This window comes from Bos indicus, chromosome 12 (assembly GCF_029378745.1).
Source record: "Bos indicus isolate NIAB-ARS_2022 breed Sahiwal x Tharparkar chromosome 12, NIAB-ARS_B.indTharparkar_mat_pri_1.0, whole genome shotgun sequence".
Lineage (NCBI taxonomy): Eukaryota > Metazoa > Chordata > Mammalia > Artiodactyla > Bovidae > Bos > Bos indicus.
Genome location: NC_091771.1, coordinates 32123529 through 32136341, shown reverse-complemented (window position 1 = coordinate 32136341; position 12813 = coordinate 32123529). Strand labels below are relative to the sequence as shown.

General features: G+C 44.2%; 1 protein-coding gene across 1 annotated transcript in view; it reads left to right on the top strand.

Moving 5' to 3' along the window:
- The window catches only part of LOC109566828 (protein POLR1D-like), a 32409-nt gene extending 20266 nt beyond the window's left edge, over positions 1-12143 (top strand). The window contains exons 2-3 of the mRNA XM_070800248.1: positions 1742-1816; positions 11634-12143. Of these exons, the coding sequence (XP_070656349.1) occupies positions 1742-1816; positions 11634-11898 (340 nt within the window). The 3' untranslated portion in view covers positions 11899-12143. The remainder of the gene's footprint in view (positions 1-1741; positions 1817-11633) is intronic.
- The last annotated feature ends 670 nt before the right edge of the window (positions 12144-12813 follow it).

The window sequence follows — 12813 nt, the reverse complement described above, 5'->3', positions numbered from 1 at the left end:
CCCTCCTCCCCTTCTCCAGCTCTCTGAATGAGTGTGAAGCAGTGGCAGCTCTGTCAGATCCCTTTTCTTCTTTTCCATTTATTTTGTGCCTTTTAATGATAAAGAGAAAACAGCTTCTCCAGGTCTTGCCATGCTTGTGGAGGAGACAGGAAGTACAAGCAGATAGAGGCAGGCAGCCTTAAACACGCTGGACCTTTTGTTCTGTTCCTCTTCCTCCTGCTCTCTGTGTCCCCACTACCTCGTTCCTCATCTGAAAACTGGTATTGACAACTACATAGTCACGTTCAGATAGGGCAGTACTTTGTAAACTGTAGAGCTCGTAGCAACATGAGTTGCTCCATGTTGCAATTACCAGGTCCGCCCCAGTCACAGGCAGCCTGCTGGGCCTGCGTCGCGGCCCACCTGTCACCACCTCCCATCACTCGTGAGCTGGTACATGCCAGGTGGTCCTTCTCATACTCATACCTTCTTTTCTCTTGGACTATTATCATAAAGCAGAAGGTATCCTTAATTGTGGCAGATCAGGTTAACAGCAGCGCTGGAGACAGTTTTAAGAGGAATGACAACCACAGAAGAATCACATCCAACCACATCCTCTTGAAAGTGCCTGGATGGGTCTTCAGGATTTGGACAAGGGTCCTGACTGAGCATTGTCTCCTGCAGATGGATGGCATTTCCACTGTATCACCACACAAAGTGGCTTTCGTAGGCGCATATAGAAAGCCAGGCAGACGTTTTACCAGTTTTTATGGGAGAATGCATCCTGGCTCGTTTGTTCATGACTGGGGCCCTGCACAAGCAAGTTCTCTCCCTAATGATTTTCAGTGTTTCTGCTGTCAGGAGGGAAGACACGTGTGGATACAAGGATGACTGACTTCCTAGTTGTTTTTGTTTGTTGGTTTTTTGAAAACTACCGCTCTAATTGATGGGAAGGTAGGGGTGCATTTGGAATATTTTTACCCTTTGATTACTATTATTTTTTGTTTACATCTATAAGGGTGAAGTAGGGATCTCTGTTTTGGAGCCAGACAGGATAAAATTTTCCTGAAATGCCCTATGAGGCAAAGCCCTCAGATCACATCAGTAGGATATATTATTATTTTAAGGAGATGGAAGAAGGCTGTGTGGCGACCAGCTGCATTTAGTATTCCCGACAGCGAGGGGCTGGGCTGTGACCCCTGGTCTGAGTCCAGGGGTGAGAAGTGGGCAAGTTGGTCCGTGTTTCTGTTTTTCATCAGCCCATCAGTGGGCCCTCCCAGGATGGACCAGAAAGCATCCAGCTGCTGAGTTAGCTGAAGTGACATTTTCTGAAGATCTCACTATTAATAGGAGTGTATTAAAACATATGTAAGTTATGTTAATATAAAAATAGCCAGATATATCTGCTGAGGACTAAGAGGGTGGTGAAACAGTTTGAAAGAATACTGTTAGAAACCTGGAGGTAAATACGGAGAAACAGATAAAAAGGAGTTGAAGTTGAAGTTCTTGGTGGGTAGGGAAGGGTTGATGCCTTCAATTTTTTCTTCATTGTTTTTCTTCTTTATGGAAAGGATTTCTTTTTAATTTTTATGTATTCAAAACTATCAACCATTTAAGAACATTTTTAAAATTTGTCCCCCAATTTTGAAGTTTTATGCCTCTAAAGCTGTTCCTTTCCCAGAGTCACATATGTGGGATATATAGATTTTCAGAATATAGTGGGGTGACGACCTCTCAAATTTCTTCCTTTTTTTCCCACCAGGAAAGCGATAGAAGAGCTGCTGAAAGAGGCAAAACGTGGGAAAACAAGAGCAGAAACAATGGGACCAATGGGCTGGTAAGTACTTGAGTCATCATCCTAAAAATTTAAAGATATGTAAATATACATTAAAGAGAAAAGTTTGCATTAGCATGCAGAGGGAATGTAGAACCATGGGTGTAGAGGCGATCACCCAGAGACAGGTGGTGGAGGAAGAACACCGCTGAGTGCTGTGGCCAAGGAACAGTGGGCAGAGGGGTGCGGGCCAAGAACACCTGTCATGGTGTCAACACCCTCCCGCCCACAAGTCCCCGAGAGATGGGTCGACCTGGCTGTGCCTGAGGCCACCAGAGTGCGAGTAATATTACGTCCGTGTTCGTTGTTTAAGAATTTCTGACTTAATTATAGTCCTCAATAAATTAAAATTTACTTGTAAAAATTCTAATTTTAAGTATTTTGGTTTTGTGACAATTCAGCTGTGTACAACAAAAGTTTAACCTTTGCTTTTTTTTTTTTTTTTTTTTACTAAACAGAGCTTGTTAAAACTTAATATAAACAGAGCTTGTTAAAACTTAATATAAACAAAGGAAGAATTTAACCTTAAAAACCACATCTACTCTTCTAAGTGTTACTTTAGCAATAGCATTTGCATCCAATAAATATGCTGACTTAGATGTTTTATCTACAATTTAAAATTCACTCTAATGGAGTGCTGTTAAACAGTGTAAAATGTAAAAATGGGATGGGAGTACAAGCTAGGTGTCTGGATTTGACTCTTACAAGAACAGGGCCTACATCAGATACAAACCAAGGTTAAAGTCAAAGAAACGGAGGGAAAAGGCAATTCGTAAAAATCAAGCAACATAAAATAAATGGACCTAAATGTGCCATATAGTAGACAGCTTAGCCACATACAGAGGAACTATTTCAGGTGATCTGTAAAACTTGACTGTATTTCCAAAAGACAGACAAGAACTAGAAAGAAACTTTAAATTGTTTCTCTAGTCATCACATTGTTAGTAATAATGTTGATACTGTTATTCTGAAAATACTCTATAGTAGGATACAGCGAGTAAGTAAATATTTGTTACAGATACTAAGGTTTTTAGTATAAAAGCTACAAATATAAAATTAAAGACATAAAAATCCATAACCCTAAATTTTAATTGGTAATACCATTATGAAGTTGTACTAGATTTTCACTTTAGAAGAGAAAGAAAGGGCTTCCCTGATGGCCCAGTGGTGAAGAATCCACCTGCCAATGCAGAGGACACGGATTCGATCCCAGGTCCAGGAAGATCCCACATGCCATGGGGTAGCTAAGCTGGTGCACTGTAGCTCTGAGCCCACTCCCTAGAGCCCAGGAGCCACAACTACTGAAGCCCATCACCCTGGAACCTGAGTTCCACAACAGGAGAAGCCATGGCAATGAGGAGCCCGTGCACTGCAACTCAAGGGTAGCCCCTTTTTGCCACAATTGGAGAAAACCCACACGTAGTAACCAACACCCAACGCAGCCATAAATAAATAATGTGAAAAAGAGAGAGAGGAATAAGCTTTTCTAACTCTGTCCACAGAAAAGCCCTAGAAACAATGACCTTCCACTCAGTAGCAGTGAGTACCCCCCAGTACCCGGAGATGGCATATAATACTACAGTGGTGTATACAAGGCCGTGTCTCACTGACAGGAGCCAGAGATCCTTAGAGAAATAACTGGCTGCAGATCCGAGGCTGAGCCTGCACACGAGCTGGCACAGCCTCCTCACAGCCTCCAGCACCACCCGCACTCCCTGTGCCAACTGCACATTCAGGGAGTTCCCAGAGCAACCCTCAGCCTCAGTGATCTGCTAGAAAAACTCATGTAATTCACAGAAAGCTATTATACTTACGGTTGCAGTTTATTACAAGGAAAGCATACAGATTAAAATCTGCCAAAGTAAGAAATGCAAAGGGCATGGTCTGGGGAGGTTCCAGACACAGAGTTGCTATTGCCCACCCCCCATGGAGTCAGGACAGTTACCACGACCCCCCAACCCTACGACCAGCATCAACCTATGGCAGTGTACTTGGCATTCTGCCAACCAGGGAAGCGACCCTGAGCCTCAGGTGTCCAAAGTTTTCACTGGAGTTCCTCTCTGTAGGATGATTGATAGATTGCTCACATGACTGATCTCAGTCTCTTGCCCACCAGTGCCCCAGTAACCCAGATCCCCACCCTGAATCATGTAGACTGTCTCTCTGGCATGGGCAGCCCTCACGGTCAGGTGTGGCCAGCTCCACCCCAAGCAGAGACGATTCTATCAGGTATGACGTTGCCTCCCAGAATTGATATTACCTCCCAGAAGCCAGGGCAAAGTCCAGACCACTCTGTGGGCAAGACCACTGTTTACTGTGCAGTCAGGACACACATAAAGCCGAGCCAGAAAACCTTATCATATCAGAAAGTAAAACTTTCAAAGACTACAGTAGTCAGGTCAGAAAGACTGGGAACCAACTTGAAAGGCCTCCTGGTAATTGAATCATCAAAAAAATAAAGCTGTAGTGGCAGAGATACCTAAAACATGTCACAATCCATAAGGTCATAACAATAATCACATCAGGAAACTCAGTGGTCCCTGTTGGACGATGCTAAGGAACCAAATCATTGTTTGTATAACTGATAAGCAATGAGAAAGAACCAAGTATTTATCCTTTTGCTTGTACAAATTATACATCAAAGTTATATAACAACTGATGAAAGAAAACTTCTTTATAGAATTGCAACTGTTAAATGTGGGACTGCAGAATAAGATTATCATCATTTGTATTCTCAACAACTCCATCATAAGACAATCTAATTTAAGAATAGACAAAAGATTTGAATAAACATTTCACCAAAAATGATATCAAATTGGCCAATATCTTTTCATTGGCATATGAAAAGATCCTCAAATCAGTTACTAGGAAAATGCAAATTAAAACCACAGTTTATCACTACAAATGCACTAGACTGACTAAAATTTAAAAAGACGGACAGCAGCAGATAAAGAGGAGGATCTGGAATAACTAGAATGCTCACACATTGTTGGCAGAAATGTAAAGTCATACAGCCACTTGGAAAACAACTGGCAGTTTCTTACAATATGCACTCACAGAATTATTCTTCTAACCGCTGACCAGAGGATTGACAATGTAAGCCCACACACAAATCTGTCCAGTAATGTCCACGGCAGTTTTACTCGTGATAGCTCAAAACTGGAAACAGCCCAAATGCCCATCAGCTGATGTGTGGGCACACCCTGGTGATGCCCATACATTCCATACTAGTCAGTAACACAAAGGAGCAGAGCTGCTGATAACACTGCGTGGATGAGTCTCAGACGCACTGCGCTCATGAAAGAAACCAGACTCAATACATGACACCGTGTGAGATTCCATTTATATGACCCAGAGAAAAGCCAGAAAAAGCCAGACCCAGAGGGACAGAACCCACTCATCGCTTGCCAAGAGGTGGGGGCCAAAGGACTGCATTTACTGCCCAGCTTTTCTGGGTGATGGAAGTGTTCTGCATCTTGATTGTTGTGATTATAACATGACTACACACATTTGTCAAGACTCATCACGCTGTTTACTTAAAAGGATAAATGTGATTCTGTGTAAGCAGACAGTAAATATGTCTGCTTATACAGAAGACAGACGTATAAATTTATGATTTAAAAATTTGATGATTTAAATGATTTAAAAATAAAAAGAATGTCATTATTCTACAATCCCTAATGATAGACTGAATCTAGGCAAAGCTCTGTCTATGACTTGCTAAATCTATCAGATGAGAAGCTGATGGGGAACCTTCTGATGAGTGGGTCAGGCTGATGACACTGGACTCGTCCATCGATCCTTATACCACAGAAAGGGGCAATAGGAAGAGAGTACACCACTTATGAGACATCCTTGTAAAGAACCTGAATCTGATCCAGTCTCTAGTGAGAACTCCTAGTTGGCAGGAAATAGAGGTCAGAGGAACATACTCAATGACTGTAGAGATAAAATTACAGAAATGAAAAATATGAGGAATTCTACAGGACAAACAAACCAGTTTCTTAAACAAATGAATTCCATGGCAAAAAGGGAGGAGGAGTACCCCATGAATTAATAGATCTGAGACAGCTCTAAGTGTAACCTTGTCTGCATTCTTATCCAGACTCATTGAAACAAAGGTATGTAATGATACAAGGAATTGATGTGGACTTCTGCTTAGCTGTGATTATAGTACTGCTATTATTGTTTTAAGCTGTTATCTTTCAGAAATCCATTCTTACGTTTTTATGGATGCAGTGATATAATGAACTGCAAAGATCAAGTGTGGATCAATCTATATGTATGTAATCATTATAGCAGATACCCAAAAGGAGCAACTGGTCAACTACTGGTGGGTGGTGGTCTGCTTTTCTAAGCATCTAGAAGGTTTTTACATTTGCTCTAAAATTTAAAATAGAACTAGAGCAAGTGACACTCTTTTTTTCCTCTTGGATATTCCGTAAGAGAGATCTCAAGTGAGGCAGTTGAGCTGTTGCCAGAAAGAGATTGCTGAACTAGAGAAAATGCAAGTGGGATGAACTTTTTTTATATCATAAAGAAAGAAACCATTTGGTGCTATGTACTTCCTTGGACATATTTCAGCAAAAAGAATCTCTTGAGAAGCTGTTCTTGACAGACGCCTTAGAGAAACTGAAGTATTGGCCCGTGTGACTTCCTTTCAGTCAACATAAAGGAATTTATAAGCACAAATTTCAGAAATTTGCTCAGCTTCACGTTCTACAAAGCTGTATTTATTTGGTCCCATTCACTTTGGCTGATCCTAGCCCAGTGTAATAATCGAGTCCAGTGCCCGGGTAACTTCTGCCTTAGACATGGAGAGGCTTGTACTTTGCTACAAAAAGTCCCAAAGGTTGGATTTGACAGAAAACGATTCTCCAGTTTTCATAACGCAGTTGTTTTAAAGGGAATGATATTTTGGGTGCTTTTCTGTTTGGCTTGGGGTCAATCTGGTGACATGGGTGAGCACTCCTACATTTTCTGATATTTTATGTCAGTAGCGAATCATTTCCCCGGCCTTGAGCCAGTCACTCGGTGTCTTTATTCATTTAAACGTCTGAGGGGACCAGCACTGCCCCTCCTCGTCCTGGGCCCAGTGGTTGTCGTCTGTTAGCACACAGGACGCTGGGCATCCCGCCCCTGCCTCCCGCGTTCACCCCGCTTCCTGCCCGGTTAGGAAAGTGGGTGGGGAGCCCCGAAGGAGCGACCGTCAGCTCACATGGTAGCGGAGACGACCTGTATGGCTGAGGGAGCAGGGGCCCAGGGGCCGTGCCCTGTCGTACGTTCCAGAGCCCCCGCTGCTCACACCCCTGCTCTGACCCTCTCCTTGTCCCACCTTCTGTCCCTCCTGGCCATCGCCTCAAACACAGGCAGCCTGGGATGTATTTTTGCTGCAGGACCTAGCATAATGCCTTACACATGAAAAAGCCTCAGATTTTTAGAAATCAATACTGCAGATACAGATGCACATATGTGTTGGCTAGTCATTACTTTTAGGTGTAGTGTTGGAGGCGGAGTGTATTGAAAACCTACCTCGTTACAGAAAAGCTGTCAGCACACTGGTCGCCAGGGCTGCTCCCTTTGGGACAGATGCGCAGAAGATGGTATGTGGCGTTGGGTAGGCTCGGAACACCAGCCCTGTGGGAGCCCAGGTGAGTCTGACACAGACAAGGACAGGGGCACAGAACACCTTGGACACACATGACTTGGAGATCTATGAAGTGCATCAGGCCATGGGAGATAATGGTGGTTCTTTCTCTGTTTAGGGAAGCAGGGCCTTGGGGTCAGGGAGGCGTGCTCCATGCATTGTACCCTGATCCAGTCCTTTGTTTTGCTGCCAAAGCCCTTCCCATACAGCATTTTATTTTCCATTCTGCACCTCCTTTGCATGCTCTCAGATGTACGTCTGAGGTAACAGCCACAGAAAGAAGCCCAGCTACAATCCCCACAGCCCAAGGAGCCAGGTGATCCTGGATCTTGAGCCTGCAGTTGGTAACAACTCAGCTCGTCTAAGGCGCCACAGTCACCATAACCGCCCACGGTGCCACAGGTGCTAATCTGGCAATCGAATGCCTCAGTCACCTGAGAAGTTCTTGTAGAGTGTTATAATCCCTATAGCTGCACTGCTCATCCTTAATTACTCTGCATTACTCGCAAGCATACAAAGAAAAGTGCAGAATGGAAGATAAAATGCTGTGTGCCTGCATGGGAAGGGCTTTGGCAGCAAAACAAAGGACTGGATCAGGGTACAATGCATGGAGCCCGCCTCCCTGATCCCAAGGCTCTGCTTCCCTAAACAGAGGAAGAACCACCATCATCTCCCCCGGCCTGACGCATTTGCAGATCTCCAAGTCACGTGTGTCCAGGGTGTTCTGTGCCCCCTCCTTGTCTGTGTCAGACTCACCTGGGCTCCCGCACGGCCAGCGTCTCGAGCCCACCCGACGCCACATACTATCAGCTTCTATGCATCTGTCCTGAAGGGAGGACCCCCCTGCTGGCTACTAACTGGGGTCGTGCCGGAAGGATGGACTCTGGAGTCAGAGCCCTGGTTCCCGTCCAGGCTCCATACCCTCCCAGCTCAGGACCCACAAGCGTGCAGCCTCCTGTGCATCTGTCAGAGAGGCGATGGCAGGAAAGACGGAGGGAGGCGACGCTGGTGACAGGAATTACCCGTCAGCATGGTCTCCACCCTCCTGGTTCTCACTGGCGAGTGGTCACGTACCACTTATTCGATGGGTCACATTCATGAAAGTCTTTTAGAAATTGACATGGCAGCTCTACGTCTGCAGAGTGTTGGATATTACTACCTCTGTCCAAAGTATTAAAATCAGAAAGAAAAAAAAAAAAAAAACATTTATCTTCCCCCTGCTGTTCTCTGCACTTGTTTGAAACAAGGCTGTCATGAAAAACAAAACAATCATGAAAAACAGTTGACTGTTTTTCATGAGTGGAGTCTGATTACTGCCAGGAGAAAGTGCCTCATTTTTGTGAAGGACGTTCCATAGCACGCCTACTTGGGAAATGGGGAGAGCAGGCTGAAGAGCTGACACTCCTGGCCTCAGTCCATCTCAGTCTCTGCCAGGGCAGGCGAGACCCCTCCTCTCAGGCTCTGCATCAGCAGCTTTGAAAGCAGAAGGAAGTTGCTTCACTTTTTGGTTTAACATGGATAGAACGCCAGGTCTTGAGTCTGACACTGCTGTCATGGGTACTTTCTAAAGCAGTTTTAACGCATCTCATTCTATTTATAGAATTTCATATCCATTTATGTTGTTAGCACCTTAAATCTGGCTCTCCCCATGTGAGCTAGTATAACTTTCTAAAATCAAAAATGAACCAAAAATAAGAGTAAACAGCCAGGGTGAGAAGGTTGACATTGTGGGGTCACAGCTTCGCAGCTGCACACCCCGTGGCCCCCACCCTCATCCCCGGCACAGCCAGTGACAGAGCCGCTGCAGACGCGCCCAGCAGCCAGGCCTGCGCCCACGCCCCAGGGCTCACGCTTTCCCCACAAAGCTGACATGGAAGAGGCTTCAGGACAGTTGAGGATCTAAGACTAGCGTATTGTGTCATCTCAAATATAGAAAAAAGTGGCACTAAAAGAGAGCTGAGACACAAGAAGTCAGAGAGCAATGAAATAATTTCCTAATGTGGTGAAGGAGAGAACGGTCATTTTCCAAAGGGTCAACAAACGTAGAGAACATGAGACACTCCAAACAGGAAGGGCCCTTTGAGATCACACATCACTCCAGCCTCCAGTGTTATTGTATCTGAGGAGTACCTATAGATGGAGTTTAAGGGTCATTAGGAAATGCAGATAATAAGCTCAGAGGTCATGCCCACTGGCCCACTGGCTCTGACATCAGTGGAGAATTGAGGTGTCCTGGAGAGTGAAGCTTGCAGATATAGAAGCTTAACCATTTTAAGCACCAAAACTTTAAAACTGTAGCCATTTTTATGAACATTTCTGTAAAATATCTTATTTTTTTCTTGATGGCTCAAGGTTTTTTTTTTTTTAATAATTTTTTTTTCATTGAGAGACATCAGATATTCTGCTATGTTCTTAATTAACTTACTATCTCAGGTGATTTGAGACTTAGTTGTCTTGAGTTTCCATCCTGGACAAATCCTGAATATATGAATTTGAGTGCTATATATATTCTCTTTCATGAAAGGAGAATGAACAGTAATAACATTACTTTACATTATTACTATAATGAATAGTAATAAGAAGGGTCCACAGTCCCTTGTTTAAAGCCCTCAGATCCAGATAAGTTTCTTAGAAAGGTACCATAGCACAGACAGCGTGCACGACAAGTACCCCCATGGTATGTGTTCAGCACACAGTCATGTCCCCAGCAAAGCAAATGAATGTTACCCCAAAGGGGACACATACTAGAAATAAGTGCCCAGTGTCAGATTAGGTCAGGTCTGGCTGCCAAATAAGTTGTGTCCAAAAAAGGAACTTGGTTTTCAAATTTTGGAATCATGCATAAGAAATCACAGACCCACAGGTACCATTTATCAGGAATTTGCTCTATGCCAGGCACTGTGCTAAGTGCTTCGTGGGTTATCTCACTCAACTCCTGCAGTAGGTGGGTGATTCTGTTAACAAATAGAAAACTGAAGCACAGAGGTATCTGGTAACTCTCAGGATCCCAGAGCCAGTGAAGCCGAAGGGCTAGGGTATGCACCAGAGCAAACCTCTACTGAGTGCCTGTTACCTACCAGGCATTGTTGCGAGCGCACATTCAGCCCCCACCAACCTGCCCTCTAACTCGGTCACTATGATGGTCCCCATTTAACAGAGAATGGGCAACAGGGAGATGATCTGACATGCCCAAGGTCCAGTCTGATAGTGTGACCCCAGAGCACATGTGTGCACCGTGTTGTATGAGTTCGTTGCAGAAGAAAAACTGGTGATGAGATTCAGCAAAATTAATTACTATGTTACAGACCAGAGCTCAAGGCCAAGAGAGAGGTTCAAGTTTTCACTGTGTGCGGTTTTTGTTTGTGTAGCCAAATGAAAGATTGGCTACACCTGAAAAACAAATACTGCATATGTAAATATGTGTCAACATGTAAATTAATGATATGATCAGTGACATCCATCCTCCTGGGTGAACTTGAATCATGAAGCCCCTGAAATGTACATGGCCCAGAAGTTCGCCTGGAGGGGAGATGTGTGGCCAGAGCTCCCTGGCAAAGCAGGGTTCTGAAACAGAAAGTCCTTAATTAGCAACTGAGTTTTTCAGAGGGTAAAAGGTGGTTATTGCATTTTAATAGACTCTTTAGATTATTATTTTTTATTTCTAGGGTAGATCATGTAGATCCAGTATTCAGGGTATAGCAGGAGATACTTTTTTTGTTCCTCACAGAGGGATTTACCCTTATTCTTTGATATTTAAAAGCAGGCCACCATAAACATAAACCTGCATTTTGAGTTAACGCCTAGTCAAATCAGGTGTTATGGCAAAGGGGATAAATGACTCAGGAATTTAAAAAAGGAATTAAATGACTCGGGTGATGTGTGTTGTGGTCAGTACCTGTACACACATTGTGTGTATTCCTTGGCTTAATTGGTCCCAGCCTGGAAGACAGGGTCAAGGTCTAAAGACAGGGTCCAGCCAGTCTGTCTGGGAATCTCAGTGTCCTGGGTTTTCCCCCTTGTACTCGGAGTTTACACTAGGTGGCATGCAAGGAAAGCTGAACAAATTCAGAAACTTGACTCCGGGGAAGCAAGATTCTTTGGCACAGGCCCTGATGGGAGGGTTTGGCTCTGGAGTCCACATGTGATTTGTGGTTGTTCTCTCTTTGCCCCCAGGATGAAGTGTCCTCTTGCCGGGACAAATAAAAGATTTCTAATTAACACAATTAAGAACACCCTGCCCTCCCACAAAGAGCAAGACCATGAACAAAAAGAGGACAGCAAGGAACCGGCGAAAAGCCAGAGCCAGAAGGAGGAAGGGCGCCAGAAGCACCGGTCTCACCCATACAAGCACAGTGTCCACACCCGGCGCTCGCCGCCCGGGAAGCGGGGGAAGCGGGGTGGCCACGAGAAATCGCAGTCGCGGTCCAGCAAGCGGTGAGGTGGGGGCCCGGGGCCCAGCGAGACCCTCCCAGCGCCCGGGCCTGGGGTGGTTCGGAGACACCAGCACGGGTTTACAGCAGGGCCTCCGTCCTGACGGCGGACAGTCACCCGAGGCTCCACGAAGGAAGGAGCACAGCGACCTCCCTGCAGGTTTAAGCGGCTTCGGCGGTGTAATATACATTCGTCTGGGTTTTCTTCTGTCTTGTTTGGAAGTTGGTTTCAAAATAAATCTAGAACTTACAAGTTTTTGGAGATTATTAAAACTAGTTCCAGTTTTTGTTTTTGTTTTTTGATGTGTTGCACTTGTGGTCTTTTCTCAGAATTTCTCAAAACAGGAAGATACTTGTCGATCCTATACTTTTTAGGGGTGATGATTTTAGAAACCTGGCCAGTGACCATATTTATGAAAAGCTGTAGCCCTTATTTACCCAGAAATTCTTGAGAGCTCTGCACCCATTGACCTTTAAATGAACAACGTAGGAAAATCTCAAAATCCTTTTGAATTTAGCGCCTCCCCCCACCATCAATAACCAGGGGTTAAAAAACTCTCTCTTTCCTTGTGCATTTTCAAACTCATTCCTGAGATAGAACAATATGTACGTTTTAAGTGGTGCTTTTAAAAGAACCTTCAAAAGTTAAAATTCCTATTATTTTCGTGCTATGTCTTATTTAGCTAAAGACGTACGATGCCACTCTTAGGTGTTGTACAGTTGTTTCAGAAATCTGAATTTTAAATAAAAGTGTGTTTACAATGCTTTTTTTCTGTTTTTTTCAATATCAGTGTGGCTCTGTTTTTAACATACAATTATCATTACTCACACCTGTATTCTTCCTTTTATACTCAGAAAAATGTCACCAAGCACGCTCTTCCCCCATCCACGAAAGGAAGAAGAATCTCTGTTCACACCACCCC